Here is a 23,878-nt window from a genome sequence, read left to right as displayed (position 1 = left end):
TTTGGGAGGCTGAGGTGGGCGGATCACAAGGTCAGGAGTTTGAGACTGGCCTGGCCAACATGGTGAAATCCTGTTTATACTAAAAATAGAAAAATTAGCCTGGCATGGTGGTGCGCACCTGTAGTCCCAGGTACTCAGGATGCTGAGGGCAGGGGAATTGCTTGAACCTGGGAGGTGGAGTTTGCAGTGAGCTGAGATCATGCCATTGCACTCCAGCCTGGGTGACAGAGTGAAACTCCTGCTCAAAAAAAAGAAAAGAAAGCAAAGGAATAAAAGAATGGCTATTCTGTAGACAGAACAGCCCAGAGGGCTGCTGATTGCCTTTTGTTTTGTTTTGTTTTGTTTTGTTTTGTTTTGAGACGTAGTTTTGTTCTGTGACACCAAGCCCGGATAATTTTTTTTTGTATTTTTAGTAGAAATTGGGTTTCATCCTGTTAGCCAGGATGGTCTCTATCGCCTGACCTCATGATCCTCCCGCCTCGGCCTCCCAACGTGCTGAGATTACAGGGGTGAGCCACCACGCCTGGCCTGGTTGCCCATTTTTATGGTTATTTCTTGATTATATACTAAACAAAGGGTGGATTATTCATGCCTCCTTTTTTTAGACCATATAGGGTAACTTCCTGATATTGCCATGGCATTTGTAAACTGTCATGGCGCTGGTGGGAGTGTTGCAGTGAAGAAGACCAGAGGTCACTCTCATCGCCATCTTGGTTTTGGTGGGTTTTAGCTGGCTTCTTTACTTCAACCTGTTTTATCAGCAACATCTTTATGGCCTGTATTGTAGCAGGACGAGAGGCAGACAAAACTCCTCAGACACCGAGTTACAGAAGGAAGGGGTTTATTCGGCTGGGGGAATTGGCGAGACTTCAGTCTCAAGAGCCAAGCTCCCCCAGTGAGCAATTCCTGTCTCTTTTAAGGGCTCACAACTCGAAGGGGTTGCACGTGAGAGGGTCTTGATTGATTGAGCAAGCAGGGGGTACGTGACTGGGAGCTGCATGCACCGGTAATTAGATCTGAACAAAACAAGATAGGGATTTTCACAGTGCATTCCTATACAATGTCTGCAATCTATAGATAACAACCAGTTAGGTCAGGGGTCGATCTTTAATTACCAGGCCCAGGGTGTGGCGCCGGGCTGTCTGCCTGTGGATTTCATTTCTGCCTTTTAGTTTTTACTTCTTCTTTCTTTGGAGGCAGAAATTGGGCATAAGACAATATAAGGGGTGGTCTCCTCCGTTAGTATCTTGTGCTGACATCCTATGTCATCCTGTGACTTAGAATGCCTACAGCATCTGGGAATGCAACCCAGTAGGTCTCAGCCTCATTTTATCCAACCCCTATTCAAGATGGAGTTGCTCTGTTAAACACTTCTGACAGCTGTGGTTTCTTCACACAAAGAGGTTGCAGCTGGGGTTAGGTTCCTGTTCTGCCAGCCTGGCTCCTTCCCAATTCCTGTTAACTTACTGACTTATTAGGGCCCCACAGATTAGAAATTATCATTTAGGAGTCATGCAGCTAGAGGCCACAAGACTAAACGTCCCCAGTTGTTCCTAGGGATAATATCACTATTGTAAAAGCTAAGATTGGTGCTGGAAATATTTTTCAGACCCTGAACTTGATGGATCTGATGGCACCACTCAGATGGATAAACTGGATCATCTCGTCTTGTGCCTCCCCCTCCCCCAAAACCCACTCACCACAAGATAACAACTTTGACTCCCTATGATTTCATCTCCGACCCAACCAATCAGCACTGCAGACTTCATGGCCCCTTATCTACCAAATTATCCTTAAAAAACCCCAGTCTCAGGAGGTGGAGGTTGCAGCGAGCCGAGATTGTGACATTGCACCCCAGCCTGGGCAACAGGAGCAAAATTCCGTCTCAAAAAACAACAGCAAAAAACCTGGTCTCCCAATTTTCAGGGAGACTGATTTGAGTAATATTAATAAGTCTCCAGTCTGCTGTTCATCCAACTCTATGTGAATCAAACTCTTTTTCTTTTGCAATTCCCCTGTCCTGATAAATTGGCTCTGTTTGGGCAGTGGACAAAATGAACCTGCTGGGTGTTTACACATTCATTTTAACAATACAATAATGGTTATTAACGTTTGCATTAATCTCTGCTTCCAGTGGAATAATTTTGCATCTGAAGGACCATTTGAAATGATAGGTGAATTTGGATCTGTAGCCTTTGGGAGCATCTACACTAACTCTGAAATAATATTTTTCCATACACTGGGGTAATCAGTTACAGCCAATAATCCCAAGAAATCTCAATATGAGTTCTAAGAAAAGGCAGGATGATCCTCTGCCCAGTAGAAAGATCTGCCATCTTTTATTTATTTATTTATATATTTTTTCCAAGATGGAGTCTTGCTCTGTCGCCCAGCTGGAGTGCAGGGGCACCATCTCGGCTTATCACAACCTCCGCCTCCCATGTTCAAGAGATTCTCCTGCCTCAGCCTCCTGAGTAGCTGCGATTACAGGCGCATGCCACCACGCCCAGTTAATTTTTGTATTTTTAGTAGAGACGGGGTTTCACCATGTTGGCCAGGCTGGTCTTGAACTCCTGACCTCAGGTGATCCACCCGCCTCGGCCTCCCAAAGTGCTGGGATTACAGGTGTGAGCCGCTGTACTCGGCCCTTATTTTTATTTTTTAGAGGAGAGGTCTGGCTCTGTTGCCCAGGCTGGAGTGCAGTGGCACGATCTCGGCTTACCGAAGCTTCGAACTCCCAGCTCAAGCGATCCTCCCTCCTCAGGCTCCCTAAACCTAACCCCAACCTTGGGTCAGTTGGGATCACAGGCCCGCCCGACCACACCCCGCTAATTTTTTTTATTTTTTATAGAGACAGGATTTTGCTTTGTTGCTCAGGCTAATCTCTAACTCCTGGCCTCAAATGATCCTTGTGACTTGGCCTCCTAAACTGGTGGAATTACAGGTGGGAGCCACCATACCAGTTAGGACGCACCTCTTAAAGGTACTCCTGACGTGGAGTTAGGCTTTCCCTGCAGAAGCGCTTCTGGGAAGCGCGCCCTTTACCCGCCTTCTTACTTAGGGAACTACATTACCCAGAAAACTCCGCGTCGAATGGCAGCGTGGAAAGGCCCTGAGGGCTAAGGATAAAGGCGTTTCCTGTGTGCACGTGACAATGGGTCCGGACTTCCGGCGCCCTCTAGTGGCGGCCATTTTGATTGGTGTTGGGTTTATTTGTGGGAGAGGCTAGTCAGCGCTAGGTCGGGACTACGGTGACTGAACCCAGAAGGCGGAGAGCAGTTGTCCTCCGCTGCACGAGGCGACTCTGGAGCTCTGTGACGGTGCCCAGCGTGTCCCACTCCTGGGACAGGATAGGGACCGCCGTGCCCATATCTCCTGGCTGGTCGCCCTCTCCTCTGGACCCGGCTTAAAACCGCGTGGTTCGATGGCGGCGGCGGCCACGCTGAGGCTCTCAGCTCAGGTAATTGTGGCGCCCTCAGGTCATCTCATTGTCCAAAAGCAGCGAGGTGGTAGCGCCTGCTCACGGCTCTGCAGCCCGGACGCCGGCGTCCGGACACTGAGGCGCTCGCGGGAGGGGCCCCATTTCCGACACCTGTGGGATGCGGTGGGGAGACCTACAGGCATAGGAACTGGCTCGGGCAAAGGCCTGCAGGTGAACTATGCCGGAAGGATGGAATCTGGGGTCGACAGGTGCCTGTTGTGAGCAAATTATGAGGCGGAGCTCCCCCTGGAAGAGCAAGCAGGCTGGGGGCTATGCACTCATCATGAGGACGCTAGAAGCCATGGAGAGTTTGGAAGAAAGGAGGGATGTCTAGAGCATTGCAAGGGTAGAGATAATCAGGTTCACCGTGTTTGTGTCTTTCCACAGTGTCAGGTGTTAACTGATGTTATTTGAGTCAACAAAAGCCATGAGCTAAATGGAGTTCGAAGGAGGCAATTCTCTTTAGTGATTCCGGTTCACTTGGTAGTCGGCCATGGGCACAGAGGCTCAAGACACTCAAGTCAGTCAATATAGCAAACCATACACAATAGTATACTTAACATATAAGTGTTATAGGTTAAACATTCCACAACGAACAAAGTAATGTTTAGCATCAAGAGGAAAAAGATATAGGAGCAAACGTTATGGAACCAGTTTAGAGGGAGCAAAGAAGACAAAAGGCATCCTGGTCTGGGCCAGTTGGTGGGCGACTGGCCTGCAGTCTTACAAGGAAGCATCTTTAAGGTGGCAGAGCCTTAGGCAGCAGATGCTGAGTTTTTATTATGAGTGACTGTCAGGACGGCCCTTTTGAGCTGCTGAAGGCCTAATCTTTTATAGTTACAGAATCCTCTGGGGAGAACTGATAGTGGAAGAGTTTGCTTGTTTGTGACCTTACCTGGTTAGATGCAGTCTTTATTTTTTATTTTATTTTATTGAGACAGAGTTTCACTCTTGTTGCCCAGGCAGGAATGCAATGGCGCGATCTCGCCTCACCGCAATCTCCGCCCCCGGGGTTCAAACGATTCTCCTGCCACAGCCTCCCGTGTGGCTGGGATTACAGGCATGCCCCACCACACCCGGCTAATTTTTTGTATATTTAGTAGAGACGGGGTTTCTCCATGTTGGTCAGGCTGGTCTCAAACCCCCGACCTCAGGTGATCCGCCTGCCTGGGCCTCCCAACGTGCTGGGATTACAGGCGTGAGCCACCGCGCCCAGCTTATCTTATTTATTTATTTTTTTTAATTTTTTGAGACAGAGTCTCAGTCTGTCACCCAGGCTGGAGTCCAGTGGCGTGATCTTGGCTCACTGCAACCTCCGCCTCCCGAGTTCAAAGGATTCTCCTGTTTCAGCTTCCCGAGTGTCTTATGCGTCCGTGTGAAGAGACCACCAAACGGGCTTTGTGTGAGCCATAAAGCTTTTTAATTACCTGGGTGCAGGTGGGCTGATTCCGAAAAGAGAGTCAGCAGGGAGATAAGGGTGGGGCCGTTTCATAGGTTTTGGGTAGGTAAAGGAAAATTCCAGTCAAAGGGGGGTTGTTCTCTGGCGGGCAGGAGTGGGAGTCACAGGGTGCTCAGTGGGGGAGCTTTTTGAGCCAGGATAAGGAATTTCACAAGATAATGTCATTTCTTAAGGCAAGGACCGGCCATTTTCACTTCTTTTGTGGTGGAATGTCATCAGTTAAGGCGGGGCAGGGCATTTGCACTTCTTTTGTGATTCTTCAGTTAATTCAGGCCATCTGGACGTATAGGTGCAAGTCACAGGGGATGCAATGGCTTGGCTTGGGCTCAGAGGCCTGACACCGAGTAGCTGGGATTACAGGAATCCACCACCAAGCCCGGCTAATGTTTTGTATTTTTAGTGGAGACGGGGTTTCAGCATGTTGCCTAGGCTGGTTTTGAAGCACTAGCCTTGGCCTCCGAAAGTGCTGGGATTACCGGCGTGAGCCACTGCGCCTGACCATCTTTATTTTTTTGTTTATTAAACAAAGCATCTTACCCTTGATGGCACAGTGCCCTGTGAAATACAAATTGTCTTTTTCTGAGATGGAGTTAGTTATGTCTGAAAGGACACAAAGATAGATGTGTACCCGCCCCCCACCCGCTACACCTTTGTTCTGCTCTCTAATCTTTGCACATACCAGAGATTTCGTAAGTTCTGTGAGTACCTGGTTTTCTGCACGTACCAGAGATTTTGTTTTGCACATACCAGAGATTTTGTAAGTTCTGAGGCAAGGTCACAAGACGTGTTTAAGTAAGATAAACTCTTGCTGCCATAAACCTGCTCTCCCGCCTCAAAGTTTGAACCAAAATATCAGAAATGGCAGGAACCAATCATAGTTAGCCAAATCGCCTTGTTCAAACACTAGCCAATCATATATCTGATTTGTATAATAACTCTATGACCACTTTTCTTAGACTATATAACATTGTTCGGAGCTGAGTTGGGGAGCTCTCCTGCCCGTCTCGTTTCACGAGCGAGGGAGAGTTCCAGGTTCGAACCTGTAATAAAGATCCTTGCTGCTTAGCTTTGACTCTGGACTCTGGTGGTCTTCTTCGGGGAATAAACGGTCTGGGCATAACAGTCAAGTGTGCTCTATACGAAGGACAGGATCAAAATCTGGATTTTAAAGGTTTTCCAAAGGCCAATCAAAGGAAGAACAGAGTGGAGAGGTGATGAGCACCTTGGGGCCCTGGGAGGTTGAATCTTTGTTGTAGATCACATAGGTGGTAGAGATGACATTTTATATTGAGGCACACAGGTCATACAAGCAGTCTGAGGTCACCTGACTCCAGTGCCAAGAAGGGGTACCTGGAGGTCTGAGATTATCACATCTTATCAGGGATACATTCCTGTAATGTCCGCCTCTCTTCGAGGCACTCGTGGGTATACGAGCATTTAAGGAACTCAGAAAAGGAAGTGGAGAGTGTTCCATTCCCTCCCTGGTCCTGACCCCGACCCATATGTTCTCTAGCTTATGGTGTCATGGGACTGTTTTTTATAATTTTAAAAATATTTTCTTAAATTTTAAATTTTTCTGGGTATATAGTAGGTGTATGTATTTATGAGTTACATGAGATATTTTGATAACAGGCATGCAGTGTGTAATAATATTACTAGGGTTAATGGTCTATCCATCATCTCGAGCATTTATCCTTTGTGTTTCAAACAATCCAATTAAACTCTTTTTGTTATTTAAAAATGTACAATTAGGTTATTTTTACCGTAGTCACCCTGTTGTGCTACTAAATACTAGATCTTATTCTCTTTATTTTTATTTTTTTTTGAGACAGTCTTACTCTGTTGCCCAGGCTGTAGTGCAGTGACATGATCTTGGCTACCTGCAACCTCTGCTGCCCAGATTCAAGCAATTCTCCTGCCTCAGCCTCCTGAGTAGCTGGGGATTACAGGCACCTGCCATCAGGCCTGGCTAATTTTTGTAGTTTATAGTAGAGATGGGGTTTCACCATCTTGGCCAGGCTGGTTTTGAACTCCTGACCTCGTGATCCACCTGCCTCAGCCTCCCAAAGGGCTGAGATTACAGGTGTGAGCCACCGCCGTGCCCTCACATTTTCTTTCTTTCTTTTTTTTTTTTTTTTTTTTTTTTTTGAGACAGAGTCCCTCTCTGTCACCCAGGCTGGAATGCAGTGCTGGGATCTTGGCTCACTGCAACCTCCGCCTCCCAGGTTCAAGCGATTCTCATGTCTCAGCCTCCTGAGTAGCTGGGACTGAACATGTGTGCCACCACGCCTGGGTAATTTTTTGTATTTTTAGGAGAGATGGGATTTCACTGTGTTAGTCAGGATTGTCTCCATCTCCTGACCTCGTGATCCACTGGCCTCGTCCTCCCAAAGTGCTGGGATTACAGGTGTGAGCCACCACATCCGGCCCACATTTCCTTTATCCTTTCATTTGTTGATGAACACTTAGGTTGCTTCCAGGTCTTAGCTGCTGTGAACAGTGCTGCAGCAAGCACGGGAGTGCAGATATCTCTGTGATATACTGGATTCCTTTTGGGTTTATACCCAGCAGTGGGCTTGCTGGATTATATGGTAGCTTAATGTTTAGTTTTTTGAGGAACCCCCAAACTGTTCTCCATAGCGGTGGTACTAATTTCCATTCCCACAACAGTGTACGAGACTGTCCTTTTTCTTCACATCCTCACCAGCATTTGTTATTGCCTGTCTTTTGGATATAAATAAGCCATTTTAACGGGGTGAGATGATGTGCATTTTCTTATGACTAGTGATGTTGAGCACCTCTTCCTGTACCTGTTTGCCATTTGTATGTTGCTGTCTTTCGTTTGTGTTTTCAAGACAGGATCTTGCTGGGTCACCTAGGCTGGAGTGCTGTAGTGTGATGATGGCTCACTGCAGCTTTGACCGCCTGGGCTCAGGCAATCCTCCTATCTCAGCCTCCCAAGTGGCAGGGACCACAGCCATGTGCTACCTTGCCTTGGCTAGTTTTTAAACTTTTTTGTAGAGATGGGGGTCTCACTGGTTAAACAGGGTGGTTACCAACTGCTAGGCTCAAGCGATCTTCCTGCCTCAGTCTCCCAAACTGCTATGATTATAGCTGGAGCCACTGCTCCTGGCTGTATATCTTCTTTTGAGAAATGTCTATTCAGATTTTTAAATGGAATTATTAAGAGTTTTTCCTATAGAGTTGTTTGAAGTCTTTACATATTCTGGTAATTAATCCCTTTGCAGATGGGTGGTTTGCAGATATTTTCTCCCATTCTATGGGTTATCTCTTCACTTTGTTGATTGTTTTCTTTGCTGTGCAGAAGCTTTTTAGCTTGATCTGATGCCATTAGTCCATTTTTGCTTTGGTTGCCTGTGCTTGAAAGGTATTAATCAGGAAGTCTTTGTCGGCCAGGCTCAGTGACTCACTACCTGTAATCCCAGCACTTTGGGAGGCCAAGGTGGGCGGATCACCTGAGGTCAGGAGTTTGACACCAGCATGGGCAACATGGGGAAACCCTGCCTCTACTAAAAATACAAAAATTAGCTGGGTGTGATGGTACGTGCCTGTAATCGCAGCTACTCAGAGGCTGAGGCGGGAGAGTCGCTTGAACCTGGGAGGTGGAGGTTGCAGTGAGCCGAGATTGTGCCATAGCACTGCAGCCTGGGCAACAGAGTGAGACTTCATCTCACAAAAAAAAAAAAAAAGGAGGTCTTTGCCCACTTCAGTGTTTTTTTGTAGTAGTTTCAGAGTTTGAGGTCTTAGATTTAAGTCTCAAAAATCCATTTTGATTTTTTTTTCTTTTTTTTTTTTTTGAAACAGGGTCTCCCTTTGTTGCCCAGGCTGGAGTGCAGTGGTGCGATCTCAGCTCACTGCAACCTCTGCCTCTTGGGTTCAAGCGATTCTCCTGCCTCAGCCCCCCTAGTAGCTGGGACTACAGGTGTGCACTACCACATCTGGCTAATTTTTGCATTTTTAGTAGAGACGGGGTTCCACCATGTTGGCCACGATGATATTGATCTCCTGACCTCGTGTTCTGCCCACCTTGGCCTCCCAAAGTGCTGGGATTACAGGTGTGAGCCACTGCGCCTGGCCAGTTCTATTTAATTATTTTAATTTCTTTGCCAAATTTATCTGATAGAATTCTGAATTATTTCTGTGTTTTACTTGAGAAATTCCTCAAAATAGCTATCTTGAATTATCTCTCTGAAAGGTCACATATCTCTGTTTCTCTAGGATTAGTGCTTGGTGCTTTAGTTTGTTTGGTGAGGTCACGTTTTCCTGAATGGTGTTGATGCTTGTAGATGTTCGTCATGTCTGGGCATTAAAGAGTTAGGTGTTTATTGTAGTCTTCACAGTCTGGGCTCATTTGTTCCTGTCCTTCTTAGGAAGACTTTCTAGGTATTTGAACGGGCTCGGGTGTTGTGATCTAAGCTGGATCTACTTTAGGGGGAAACCCACACTCAGTAATGCTGTGACTCTTGCAGACCCAGAGAGCTCTACCACCTTTGTGGTCTTGAATAAGATCTGAAAGAATTCCCTGGATTAACAGGTGGAGGCTCTTGTTGGGTCTTCCCTCACTTTCTCCCGGAGTCTCTCTGTCAGTGCTGAAGTGACTGAAACTGGGGGTTGGGGCAGAAGCACCCCTTTAGCTACCACCACTGGGACTGTGCTAGGTGACAGCTGAAGCCAGCACAGCACTGGGTTTCACCCAAGGCTCCTGTAACCACTACATGGCTATCGTCTGTGTTTCCTCAAGGCCCTAGCCCTGTACAGTCAGCAGGTGGCAAAACCAGACAGGCTTATGTCCTTCTTCTCAGGACGGTGAGTTCCCCAGGCCTCAGGTTGATATAGAGATGCCATCCATGAGCCAGGGATTGGAGTGAAAAACTTAGAAATCTACCTGGTGTTCCTTTGCACTGCAGCTGAGCTGGCACTCAAACTACAAGATACAGTCCTTCCCATTCTTCCCTCCCCTTTCCATAGGCAGAGCAGCCTCACTCTGTGGCCACCACCAGCACAGGCCCACAGGGAGTGCTGTCAGACGACCACTGAGGTTCCGTTAAGGGCTAAGAGCTCTTCAGTCAGCTTGTGGTGAATGTTTCCTGGTCTGAGGCTCACTCTTCAAGACTCACCCAGGGCAGGTACAGAAATGTTATCCACGAGCCAAGGCCTGGAATCAGGCACCCCAGGAGGCTTCTTGGTGCTCTATCCCTCTGTGGTTGAGCTGGTAACTGAGGTGCCAAAAAGTCCCCTTTACTCTCTGCTCTGTTATTCTCAAGCAGGTGGGGTCTCTGACCGTAACCACCACAGCTAGCAGTGTGCTGTGTTACATCTGAAGCTGGCACGTCTCAGAGTCTCACCCAGTGCCATCGCGTACTACCTGGGCACTGCTGCTTGTTATTCAGGGGCCAAGGGTTGTTTAGTCAGAAGGTGATGGGTCCTCCCATGACTGAGTTCTTCCCTTCAAGGTAGCGGGTTCTGTTTTGGTCCAGAGTGTATCTAGAAATATTGTCTGGGTGGGCCTGGAATGGGGCCTCACAACCTGCCCAGTGCCCTATCCTGTGGCTGAGGTGATATCCAAAATGCAAGACAAAGTTCTTTTTGCTCTTCCCTCTCCTCTCCTTGAGTGGAAGGAAGGACCCATGTAGCCTGGGGTTGCGGGAGGGGTGGCACAAGCACACCCTTAGCTACTCCAGCTGGTGTCTCACTAGGTTGTGCTCCCCCAACCCAACCAGGTCCACTGACTTGGAGCGCAGCTCAGCACAGGACATTTCTAGGGGTTGCAGTCCTTGTGGCCTAGACTGCCTTTCAAGTTTATTTAGGACTTTAGAGCCCTCCAACCCACAGTGGCAAGGCTTGCCAGATCTCAAGTCCTGACCATTGAGGTGGGCGATACCCCTCTGGCTGGGCTGGTCGATATGCTCACTCCCTGGGATGGCGTCCTTTGAGTTCAGCCCAGTTTTGCTTTCTGCTATGACAGGGAAGCACTGATTTCCGTGCAATGTCTGACAGTGACTGCACTTTCCCTTCCCAGGAGCACAGATTATCCACAACAGGCAGCCACTGCTGGGGGATGGGGAGGGCTGGCATTGGCAAGTCAAGACTACAGCCCCTTTTAGTGCCATTTCCCATAATACAAAGTTAATTCCAGGTAGAAGTGCTCACCTGGAATTAACCAAAAATCAAGTGAGTGCTCACTTGATTTTTGGTTCTTATGAAGGTGATTTTTTTCTGTGTAGATAGTTTTTAAATTTGGGGGTGTGGGCCGGGCATGGTGGCTCATGCCTGTAATCCCAGCACTTTGGGAAGCTGAGGTGGGCAGATCACCTGAGGTCAGGAATTCGAGACCAGCCTGGGCAACATGGCAAAACCACGTTTCTACTAAAAGTACAAAAATTAGTCGGGTGTGGTGGCAGGTGCTTGTAATCCCAGCTACTTGGGCGGCTGAGGCAGGGAGAATTAGGGAGAATTGCTTGAACCCGGGAGGCAGAGGTTGCAGTGAGCCAAGATCATGCCACTGTACTCCAGCCACAGTGACAGAGCAAGACTCTGTCAAAAAAAAAAAAAAAAAAATTGGTGTTCTGTTAAGGTTATGATGGATGCTGCTTTCTATTCTGCCATCCTGCTCTGTTGTACCTCTGGAACTCAGTGCTTTCAACTGGGAACACTAGAGAAACCCTAAACCCTAGGCGCTAAGTCCATAACGCAGGTTGTATGGAGGTATTCCCATTTCAGTGAAACGGTGTGAACACTTAGAAGGTCAGGCCTGGATTTGGTAGCAGTATATGAAATACTTAGAGATAAAACTGATCAGAGTGGGGAGGTGATGTTACTTCAGTTCCGTCAGAGAACAGAGCATGGCGTTAAGGGAGGAGGAAGGAAGACAGCATTGAGGCTCATTCTGTCATCCAGGTGAGGTTTAATGGACAATCCTTGGCCAAGGAGATGTCGCTGGAATTGTGATTTACATTTGGTAAAGGAGCAGTGTGATTTTCTCATGTGGTAGGTAAGGACATGCAAGAGGGTTTCAGGCATGACCCTGGGGTTTTTTTGTTTTTGTTTTTAGATGGGAGTCTTGCTCTGTCACCCAGGCTGGACTGCAGAGGCACGATCTCAGCTCACTGAACCTCTGCTTCCTGGGTTCGAGCCCTTCTCCCTCAGCCTCCTGAGTAGCGGGGACTACAGGCACACGCCATCACGCCTGGCTAATTTTTGTAATTTTAGTAGAGACGGGGTTTCACCATATTGGCCAGGCTGGTCTCGAACTCCTGACCTCAGGTGATCCACCTGCCTCAGCCTTCCAAAGTGCTGGGATTACAGGCTAGAGCCACCGTGCCCGGTAACCTTAGGGTTTTTGGTTTTAGAAGCAGCAGTGATAGAAGCTGTATCAGCTGAGATGAGCAAGTTGGGATTAGGCATAATATTCATTGGGGATATAAGGAGGGTTGTTTTCACCATGCTAGGAGCCTGAGATGCTTCAAAGACCAGTAAGTAGTGGCAGCAAGTAAGTAATGTCCACATAGGTTGCGATATCTGGGAAGGAATTGATATCGGAGACATCCAATATATGATAGCTAATGTGTGGACTAAGGTGAGTTAGCCACGGGTCCCGTTTTGGAGGGCACACTTCAGAATAAGGTAGTAAATGTTTCAGGGGGCCAGAAAGGAATGGTTGGAGGCTGAGGACTGGATGTTTTGCCTGGGTTCCTGGGTGACATGATTGGCATTCATAAACACAGGAGAGGGAGGTAAGTGACAATGTCGGGTGTATCAGATGGCATAGCTTGTCATGGCGCGGACTTCATGGAAATAATAGACATGAGACGTAGGCAGAAGTACAGGAGGAATTGAGGGAAAGGTCATCATTGCCGAGCGGTTGGCAAGTGAAGCACAGAAGTGGAATAGGGTCAGGAATAGCTGAAGCCACACGTGGTTCTGTGTTGCTGTGGAGCCGTGCAAGGAGGCCTTCATAGAATTACTTGAGACCACCACTCCTTTTAGGATCCAGTAGAATTGCAATTCTGTGGTAATAGTGGATCGGTTTGAATGGGCCATACACACTCTGGGTGGTGTCAGCCACGATGTGGTGTAAGGCCAAAAATGAAGGCCCAATGTGATTTGCCACGTGGATGCCTGGTGATATTGGTACAACCCCAAATGGCCTGAGTGCAAGTTTCTTTCCCATTTAACTATCTTTTTGTATATTTTAAATTTTTTTCTCGTGTGTGTGTGTGTGTGTGTGTGTGTGTATGTAGAAACAGGGTCTTGGCCATGTTGTCCAGGCTGGTCTTGAACTCCTGGGATCAAGCAGTCCTTCCACTTTGGCCTCCCAGAGTGCTGGGATTATAGGTGGGAGACTCCATGACTGGCTACTTCATGCTCTTAAGTAATGTATCTGAATGGGTGCAGTGGCTCACGCCTGTAATCTCAGCACTTTAGGAGGCTGAGGCAGGTGGATCATTTTCCATCAGGAGTTTGAAACCAGCCTGCCCAATATGGCGAAACACCATCTCTATTAAAAATACAGAAATTAGGCCGGGCACGGTGGCTCAAGCCTGTAATCCCAGCACTTTGGGAGGCCGAGACGGGCAGATCACGAGGTCAGGAGATCGAGACCATCCTGGCTAACATGGTGAAACCCCGTCTCTACTAAAAAATACAAAAAACTAGCCGGGCGAGGTGGCGGGCACCTGTAGTCCCAGCTACTCGGGAGGCTGAGGCAGGAGAACCCGGGAGGCGGAGCTTGCAGTGAGCTGAGATCCGGCCACTGCACTCCAGCCTGGGTGACAGAGCGAGACTCTGTTTCAAAAAAAAAAAAAAAAAAATACAGAAATTAGCTGGGCATGGTGGTACATGCCTGTAATCCCAGCTACTGAGGTGCTGAGACAGGAGAATTGCTTGAACCCAGGAGGCGGAGGTTGCAGTGAGCCAAGATTGCACCACCATACTCCAGCCTGGGTGACAGAGCGAGACTCCCGTCACAAAAAAATAAAAAGAAAAGAAAAAAATAGGTAATGTGTCCTAGCCTCTGAAGCCTTTCCATCGATGGGACCAGGCAGAGTTCAAGTCAATGGCATCCTCCTGAGGGAATCAGGCCATTACATTCTCTTCATCTTACAAAGCTTGCATGCCATGGCCATGGTTGCTCTCTCTTATCTACAATGCATCCCCCATGTGGCTTTCCGTGGTGAGTGGTGTCCCTCTTATCAGGCTGTTAATATGTTTGATTTTTTTTTTTTTTTTTTTTTGAGGCAGAGTTTTGTTCTTGTTGCCCAGGCTGGAGTACAGTGGCGTGATCTCGGCTCACTGCAACCTCTGCCTCCCAGGTTCAAGCGATTCTTCTGCCTCAGCATCCCGAGTAGCTGGGATCACAGGTGCCCGACACCACGCTCTGCTAATTTTTTGTATTTTTAGTAGACCGAGGTTTCACATTGTTGGCCAGGCTGGTCTCAAACTCCTGACCTGAGGCGATCCACCCGGCTCAGCCTCCCAAAACGCTGGGATAACAAATGTGAGCCACTGCGCCTGGCTCAATACATTTGATTTATAAATTGCTCTTGATGACATCTGTAGAATATCAGATGTCATTTGTTTTACCAACATTATAACCCTAGGGGGAGATTTTAACCCACCCTAGTTGAAGAAAAAGGAGGGAATTAAGATACTTTAAGCTGGCTGGACACTGTGCTAATGCCTGTAGTCTTAGCACTTTGGGAGGCCTAGATGGGCAGATCACAAAGTCAGGAGTTCGAGACCAGCCTGGCCAACATGGTGAAATCCTATCACTACTAAAAACACAAAAAATTAACCAGGTGTGGTGGTACACACCTGTAATCCCAGCTGTTCGGGAGATTGAGGCAGGATAATTGCTTGAACCCAGGAGGTGGAGGTTGCAGTGAGCCGAGATTGTGCCACTACACTTAAGCCTGGCGACAGAGTGAGACTCTGTCTCAAACAAACAAACAAAAACATATACTTTAAGTTGTTTAAAGGCAAGAGAGAGGCCAGTGGTGTGTGACAGTGAGCTGGGGATGGACATGGATATGTACCTGGAAGTCTAAAGAATGATGTGCATTCAGAGAGGGTATGTCTGATGTGCTGAAGGTGCCACATTGAGCTCTCCATGCCCTCGGTCATACTGGGGGAAGTGCTTGTCAGGAGGGGGTGGACTCTTATGTCACAGCCACCTCACAGATACCTATTTGTTCAACTAATTATTGTTGGTGGCTGTACCCCATGACCAGTGGGCCTAGTTTCTCCAGTGGCACCTGGAGGAGGTCATGGAGTCAGGGCTTTATTGAAAGCATACCAGGAACCTCCTCCTTGAGAGGAGGATGTGCGAGAGTAGATGTGTGGGAGAGAGGGATTGTGGTACCTCAGCATAGGGGCCGTTTGTAGTTTCATCTGTCAACATCATAACAGGGCACAGTGACTTTTGAAGACGTGGCTGTGAAATTTACCCAGGAGGAATGGAATCTCCTTAGTGAGGCTCAGAGATGCCTGTACCGTGATGTGACCCTGGAGAACCTGGCACTTATATCCTCCCTGGGTAAGTTGCTCACAATTACCCTGTGACCCGAGCTAGTCTCTGCTTTCCCCCCTCTTTCCCCATTGGCAAGACTTTCTCATGTCAGGAGCATGGACACAGCTTCCTGCTTCAGTTCTGTGGGTAGGTTCTTGGTTGGTAGAACTGAGGTGTCCATACTGCCCTGCTCCTTTCTTGGAGCAGCCCCAACACCTGCTTTACTGCAGGCTCCCAGGGAGGGATTCATAGTCAGAAGCCCACCTTGTTAGTCCTGTGGATGTTTGGGTGTCCTTGTCCAGATTTCAGGTTCCTGTGTACCCAGAGTCTACTTCCTTTCTCTAGCTGCTATTTTCTTTTTCTTTTTTTTTTTTTTGAGACGGAGTCTTGCTCTGTAGCCCGGGCTGGAGTGCAGTGGCCGGATCTCAGCTCACTGCAAGCTCCGCCTCCCGGGTTCATGCCATTCTCCTGCCTCAGCCTCCGGAGTAGCTGGGACTACAGGCGCCCGCCACCTCGCCCGGCTAGTTTTTTGTATTTTTAGTAGAGATGGGGTTTCACGGTGTTAGCCAGGATGGTCTCGATCTCCTGACCTCGTGATCTGCCCGACTCGGCCTCCCAAAGTGCTGGGATTACAGGCTTGAGCCACCGCGCCCGGCCTAGCTGCTATTTTCTTATGCCTTCCTGTGGTGGGAATTGCCTTCACAGACTACATCACTGCCTACATAGACCAGAGGCTGTTCTTGTAAGACCTTCTTTAGACATTCTCCTTGAAATACTGTTTTTTTCTCTCGTGGGCTTTCATGGGCTGAGTTGTTCTGAGACAATGTTGGCTGTTCCCTTGTTCTGTCTTTCCCTTAGTTTGTACGTTATTCATTTCCCATGTATTTGATCATCATTGTGGTGGGATGCACAGTCTTCCATGCTGCAGAAGATGCAAATGAATTCAGCCTCAGCATAATGGGCTCAGAATGAATGTGTCCCTCAAGACTGGCACCCTGGGCTGGGTGAGGTGGCTCGTGCCTGTAATCCCAGCACTTTGGGAGGCCCAGGCAGGTGGATCATGAGGTCAGGAGTTCAAGACCAGCCTGGCCAAGATGGTGAAACCCTGTCTCTACTAAAAATACAAAAATTAGTCGAGTGTAGTGGCACATGCCTGTAATCCCCGCTACTTGGGAGGCTGAGGCAGAGAATTGCTTGAACTTGGGAGGGGAGGTTGCAGTGAGCCCAGATTGCGCCACTGCACTCCAGCCTGTGCGACAGAGCAAGACTCCGTCTCAAAAAAAAAAAAAAAAAAAAGAAAAAGTGGCACCCTGGAGGAAGTCATGGAGTCAGGGCTTTATTGAAAGCATACTAGGAACCTAATCTATTTTAGTAGTATTTCTGTGGCAAGAGAAGTAAGCACACATAATTCGTCTTTTCTTCCTCATTCTTGAGAGCATCACACTTGTCACTTGTCTGCCTTATCACTTCTACTCTTTTTTTTTTTTTTTTTAACCTTTGACCTACTTGTACCCTAATATCCATTCTCCTGTCTAATCTTCACATCTCTGGACCCCAAATCTCATCCGTCTTACATACATCGCCATCTACAGTGTTCTCCAGTGTTGGCATAGAGATTTGTGTTAGCAAATATATATGCTTTGTTAAACTGACGTCGAGCAGTAGCTGCTGTGTTGTACTCCTGTTTTCCTTGGCCTGGACAAATCCCTCTCTACAGCACTCACATGTCATGAGGATGTAAAGTTCTGCAGATGAGTGGTTTGCAGATGCAGGAATTGTAGACCCTGCCTATACTCCCTGTGTTACATACCTGGTTGTGTTCTTTATGTTATGAGGCCTCCTACATTCTGTGACCTTTAGAGTCCAGTAATAATAAATAGCACCATGTTCCACCTGAAGCCAATGTTCTGTTCCTCCAAGTATTTCCTTGGAGTAATTCCTCAATTTGTCAGATACACTTGTGGGTGGTCTGTGCCTTCCCAGCAGAGTTAACATGCACTTCACCAGCATTTTCTTGCTTTCAGGTTGTTGGTGTGGAGTGGAAGATGAGGCACCTTCTAAGCAAAGTATTTATATACAAAGAGAGACTCAGGTCAGGATTCCTATGGCAGGTGTGTCTCCCAAGAAGGCCCACCCCTGTGAGATGTGCGGCCCTATCTTAGGAGACATTCCACACATGGGAGATCATCAGGGAACACATCCCAAGCAGAAACTGCACAGCTGTGAGGCCTGGGGGAACAAATTGTATGACAGTGGAAACTTTCATCAACACCAGAATGAGTACATTGGAGAGAAACCCTACAGAGGCAGTGTTGAGGAAGTGTTGTTTGTGAAGAGGTGTAAGTTCCATGTGTCAGAGGAGTCATCTGTCTTCAGTCAGAGTGGGAAAGACTTTTTGCCCATTTCAGGATTACTCCAGCAGGAGGCCACTCACACTGGGGAGAAGTCAAACAGCAAAACTGAGTGTGTGTCTCCCTTTCAGTGGGGGGGAGCTCACTATAGCCATGGAGAATCCATGAAACATTTTAGCACCAAACATACACTCAGTCAGCACGAGAGACTTCTCCCTAGAGAAGAGTGTTATGTGTGCTGTGAATGTGGGAAATCCTTTAGCAAACATGCTAGCTGCAGTAATCATCAGAGAGTTCACACTGGTAAAAGACTTTATGAATGTGGAGAATGTGTGAAATCCTTTAGCAAATATGCTAGCTTCAGTAATCATCAGAGAGTTCACACTGGAAAAAAACATGAATGTGGAGAATGTGGGAAATCCTTTAGTCAAAAGAGAAGCCTCATTCAACATCAGCGATTTCACACTGGAGAAAAACCTTATGAGTGTGAAGAGTGTGGGAAATCTTTTAGTTCAGAAGGACATCTTAGGAGCCATCAACGAGTTCACGCTGGAGAAAGACCTTACGAGTGTGGAGAATGTGTGAAATCTTTCAGTCATAAGCGCAGTCTTGTTCACCATCAGCGAGTTCACACTGGAGAAAGACCTTATCAGTGTGGAGAATGTGGGAAATCTTTCAGTCAAAAGGGCAACCTCGCCCTACACCAGCGAGTTCACAGTGGAGAAAGACCTTATGAGTGTGGAGAATGTGGGAAATCTTTCAGTCATAAGCGCAGTCTTGTTCACCATCAGCGAGTTCACAGTGGAGAAAGACCTTATCAGTGTGGAGAATGTGGGAAATCTTTCAGTCAAAAGGGCAACCTCGTTCTACACCAGCGAGTTCACACTGGAGCAAGACCTTATGAGTGTGGAGAATGTGGGAAATCTTTTAGTTCAAAAGGACACCTTAGGAACCATCACCACATTCACACTGGAGACAGACTTTATGAGTGTGGAGAGTGTGGGAAATCTTTTAGTCATAAGGGCACCCTCATTCTACATCAGCGAGTTCACCCTAGAGAACGACCTTATGGGTGTGGAGAATGTGGGAAATCTTTTAGTTCAAACGGGCACCTTAGGAGCCATCAGCGTGTTCATACTGGAGAAAGACCTTATGAGTGTGGAGAATGTGGGAAATCTTTTAGTCATAAGCGCAGCCTTGTTCACCATCAGCGCATTCACACTGGAGAAAGACCTTACAAGTGTGGAGAATGTGGGAAATCTTTTATTGAAAAAGGACACCTTAGGAATCATCAGCGAGTTCACACTACAGAAAGACCTTTTAAGTGTGGGGAATGTGGGAAATGTTTTAGTCACAAGGGTAACCTCGTTCTACACCAGCATGGCCATATGGGAGGAAGGCCTTGTGTGTGTAGGGAATGTGGAAAATTATTTAAGAAGTCGTCTCGCCTCCTTGCACACCAGAGAATTCACAATGGAGAAAAGCCATATGCTTGTGAAGCTTGTCAGAAATTTTTTAGGCACAAGTACCAACTCATTGCACATCAGAGAGTTCACACTGGAGAAAGGCCTTATGAATGCAATGATTGTGGAAAATCATTTACCCACAGCTCTACGTTCCATGTTCATAAGTGAATTCACACTGGAGAAAAGCCTTATGAGTGCAGTGAATGTGGAAAATCTTTTGCTGAAAGCTCCAGTCTCACTAAACACAGGAGAGTTCACACTGGAGAAAAGCCTTATAAATGTGAGAAATGTGGGAAATTATTTAACAAGAAGTCTCACTTCCTTGTACACCAGAAAGTTCACACTGGAGAAAAGTCATATGAGTGTGAGGATTGTCAGAAAGTTTTTAGCAAGAAGGACCACCTCATTGCACATCAGAGAGTTCACACTGGAGAAAAGCCATATGAATGCAATGATTGTGGGAAATCATTTACCCACAACTCTGCATTCCATGTTCATAAGAGAGTTCACACTGGTCACACGACCTTATGAGTGCAGTGAATGTGGGAAATATTTTGCTGGAAGCTCCTGTCTCACTAAACAAAAAAGAGTTCACACTGGAGAAAAGCCATATGGGTGGAGTGAATGTGGGGAGAAATTTAGCCAAAGCTTTTCACTTTTTCATCATCAGAGAGTTCACAAGAGAAAGGCCTTAATTGTGTAGTGAATGTGGGAAATCCTTTGCCAAAACTTTCAGTCTCATTAAACGCAGGAGAGTTCACACTGGAGTAAGGTCTTGTGATTGCAGCAAATGTGGAAAAAAAGTTACCTGAAGGTCTTCTCTCTTTGAACATCAGAGTTCACACTAGACAAATGAAATACATTTGGGCGATTTTGTAGCCACACTTCTGTGCTCCTTCAACATCAGAGTTAACACTGGATCAAGGCCTTACCAGTGTGACAAATATGACATATTTATATAGAAATCTAGCTTCATAATACACAGGAGACTTCCCACTGCAGAAACGGTTTTTGAATGTAATGAATGCAAGAAAGGCTTCAGCATGTTTTTTTTTTGAGATGGAGTCTCACTCTGAAACCCAGGCTGTAGTGCAGTAGTGTGGTCTAGGCTCACTGCAAGCTCTGCCCCCCGGGTTCACACCCTTCTCCTGCCTCAGCCTCCCGAGTAACTGGGACTACAGATGTCCACCACCACGCCCGGCTAATATTTTGTATTTTCAGTAGAGACAGGGTTTCACCGTGTTAGCCAGGATGGTCTTGATCTCTTGACCTCGTGATCCGCCCACCTCGGCCTCCCAAAGTGCTGGGATTACAGGAATAAGCCACCACGCCCAGCCCAGCCTTTAGCCTTCTTATTAGAGCCTCAAACATTGTCATGAGAAACACACAATAGATGTATATGGAATGTTATTTCTTTTTCAATGTAACATTCGAGGAGCTCCTTTGAGGGTGCCACCTGCCTAGATTGAATGTCATTTATCGAGAATCTGCAAAATTTCCAAGCATGGGGCAGCTACAGTGCATTTTTCACTCTACCCAGGTGCCTTGCTAGATTTCTTTTTGAGATAGTGTGTCACTCTGTCGCTCAGGATGGAGTGTAGTGATGTGTTCACATTTCTTGATCTCCTGGACTTGTGATTCTCTTGCCTCAGCCTCCTGAGTAGCTGAAACCACAGGCATGCACCACCATGCTCCACTAATTCTTTAAGTTTTGGAGACACAGGGTCTCACCATGTTGCCCAGGCTGGTCTTCAACTTCTGGACTCAAGTGATCTTTCCACCTTGGCCTCCAAGCATGCTGGGATTACAGGTGTGAGTTACTGTGCCTCACTTTTTTTTTTTTTTTTTTAATTTTAATTTCTGATCTAGTCACAGAAGGATTTGTTGAGTAGCTTCAGCACTTCTTCCTTTGTCATTTTTTTCTGTCTGATAAGTCGTGCCATGGACCTTACCCATTTTTATCCCAGAGGCCTCTTATGTTGACTTGAAAAGATGAACTATGTCTTTCAGAGATCTTGTGGGTATCACATAAATCTTGACAAATTTTCTACCCTCCAAGTCATGATCCTAAGGACAGCTTGCCTCCCATTTCTCCAGTTTGTGCTATTATGGAGGCCTTATTGTTTCAGCCTTCTTCAATCTTGAGGGTTGTTGTCACTGTATGCGTGGTTCAGAAACAAGTAGGTCCTGTTACCATGAAGGGGGTCACAGCTTTTGTTGGCATAGCTAAACTCTTTGTGGCTCATGGGACAGTATGAATGCAGAACATAGCTTTCTCGACTTGTGGACTGCTTTGCATAGCTGCCAGAGGCCTCCAGAGAAGGCCTTCAGGGCTTTGTGGTCTTTATCTGTAGCATGGATACTAAAATTTGTGGACTCATAGGTCAGCTGGCTCCAGGGCATTTTTTGTGACAATTTCTGGTGTTTTTTGAACAAGACAAAATTCTCACTTTTACGAGGTATATTGCATTGTACTTGGTACTGCTGAGGGAAGTTTGTTCCCCAGCTCTTGCAATGCAGACACATGCCTTGATATCCAGAATTCTGTAGGATAACATCATAGATTGTAATGCTATTGGGTGAAATTATAATTTTATAGAATTACTGCATTTATAGGCAGTGAAGGAGACAGAATAATGTAATTGCAACACTTTTTTTTTTTTTTTTTTTTGAGACGGAGTCTCGCGCTGTTGCCCAGGCTGGAGTGCAGTGGTGCAATTTTGGCTCACAGCAATCTCTGCCTCCTAGGTTCAAATGATTCTCCAGCCTCAGCCTCCCGAGTAGCTGGGACTACAGGCACGTGCCACCACACCCAGCTAATTTTTGTATTTATAGTAGACATGTGGTTTCACCGTGTTGGCCAGGCTGGTCTCGAACTCCTGACCTCGTGATCCGCTGGCTTCAGCCTCCCAAAGTGCTGGGATTACAGGTGTGAGCCACCGTGCCTGACATAATGCATGTCTTTTAAAAGGGCATCCACGATGATCCAGTTACTATGTATGTGATGAATATGCAGATACAGGAATTTCAGTTCTTCCGTAATGATGAATGTTGTATTGTTGAGGCCATTGTCAGAGGAAATACTCTAGAGGTTTTGTGAATTCCTGTACCCATTCTGGGCTGTGCACCTCAAGGTCATTCCTGCATTAGCAGGAGGAAGATGATAGGGAGAAGGGAGATCTCAGTTCAGTGATGTGGCCTTTGTGACCAGCCAGCCAGTTAATCAGATGGAAATGGCCTTATTGCCACATCAATATTTGCTACCACGGAGGCTAGTTTTCTCACTTAGGGCATGAGAAGAATTGGTGTAGTCAGTATAGAGTTGCCAAACCTATTCTCCAAAAATAATGATAAATATTTTTCTTTTGAATTGCATTTTTTTATTATTATTTTTAAATTTTTTTTTTATGAGATGGAGTCTCGCTGTGTTGCCCAGGCTGAATGGAGTGCAGTGGCACGATCTCGTCTCACTGCAAGCCCTGCCTCCTGGGTTCACACCATTCTCCTGCCTCAGCCTTCCAAGTACCTGGGACTACAGGCACCCACCACCACACCTGGCTAATTTTTTGTATCTTTACTAGAGATGGGGTTTCACTGTGTTAACCAAGATGGTATCGATCTCCTGAATTCGTGATCTGCCCACCTGGGCCTCCCAAAATGCTGGGATTACAGGCATAAGCCACTGCGCCCAGCAATTTTTTTTTTTTTTTTTTTTTTTTTTTTTTTTTTTTTTTTGAGACGGAGTCTTGCTCTGTCACCCAGGCTGGAGTGCAGTGGCCGGATCTCAGCTCACTGCAAGCTCCGCCTCCCGGGTTTACGCCATTCTCCTGCCTCAGCCTCCCGAGTAGCTGGGACTACAGGCGCCCGCCACCTCGCCCGGCTATTTTTTTTGTATTTTTTAGTAGAGACAGGGTTTCACCGTGTTAGCCGGGATCGTCTCTCGATCTCCTGACCTCGTGATCCGCCCATCTCGGCCTCCCAAAGTGCTGGGATTACAGGCTTGAGCCACCGCGCCCGGCCCAGCAATTTTTTTTTTCTTTTTTGAGATAGAGTCTCACTGTCACCCAGGCTGGAGTACAGTGGCATGACCTAGGCTCACTGCAACCTCTACTTCCTAGGTTCAAGCAGTTCTCCTGGTTCAGCCTCCCCTGTAGCTGGGACTGGAAGCATGTGCCACCATGCCCAGCCAATTTTTGTATTTTTAGTAGAGACGGAGTTTTGCCATGTTCGCCAGGCTGATCTCGGACTCCTAACCTCAGGTGATCTGCCTGCCTCAGCCTCCAAAAGTGGTGGGATTACAGGTGTGAGCCACTGCTCCCAGTCTGAAGTATATTTTAAAGCAGTGATAAGTTATAAGTTATGAATTACATTCAGTAAAGTATGCATATTTAAACTGTAGTATGTGATAAATTTGGAGTTTCATATAATCCCATGAAACCACTGACATAGTCACAATAATGAATTTAACACCTTTATATTTACCTGGAACCTTTTTTTAAAGTCTTTCTTTCTGTTCTCCAGACGATCAATGATTTACTTTGCTGTACAGTAAAGTACTTTCCATTTTCTGGAATTTTAGATGACTGATGTAAT

At 46.8% G+C, this 23,878-nt stretch overlaps 2 protein-coding genes and 1 long non-coding RNA gene across 6 annotated transcripts in view; 2 read left to right on the top strand and 1 right to left on the bottom strand.

The window, feature by feature from the left end:
* LOC106994882 (uncharacterized) overlaps positions 1–23,878 on the top strand; it is a 65,448-nt gene that overhangs the window by 23,259 nt on the left and 18,311 nt on the right. The gene's annotated exons all lie outside the window — the stretch shown is intronic.
* On the top strand, positions 3,179–20,045 carry ZNF814 (zinc finger protein 814). 2 transcript variants are annotated; one of them, XM_077980141.1, is made up of 4 exons: positions 3,181–3,460; positions 15,369–15,495; positions 17,493–18,134; positions 18,216–20,045. In XM_077980141.1, exons 1-4 carry the CDS (start codon positions 3,425–3,427, stop codon positions 19,451–19,453), a joined length of 2,043 nt encoding a protein of 680 aa, XP_077836267.1. In that variant the 5' UTR covers positions 3,181–3,424; the 3' UTR covers positions 19,454–20,045. The 2 variants fall into 2 exon arrangements, with proteins under 2 accessions (XP_077836266.1, XP_077836267.1); XM_077980140.1 differs by having other exon boundaries at positions 3,179–3,460; positions 17,493–20,045.
* Positions 19,065–22,642, bottom strand: LOC144337149 (uncharacterized). Its single transcript, XR_013409821.1, has 2 exons — positions 22,015–22,642; positions 19,065–20,398 (listed from the first exon to the last, which is right to left on the bottom strand). It is a non-coding gene; the product is annotated as an uncharacterized LOC144337149 (long non-coding RNA).

Source organism: Macaca mulatta, chromosome 19 (assembly GCF_049350105.2).
Source record: "Macaca mulatta isolate MMU2019108-1 chromosome 19, T2T-MMU8v2.0, whole genome shotgun sequence".
NCBI lineage: Eukaryota > Metazoa > Chordata > Mammalia > Primates > Cercopithecidae > Macaca > Macaca mulatta.
Note: the sequence above shows the minus strand (reverse complement) of the source record. Positions and strands in the feature narration are given on the sequence as shown.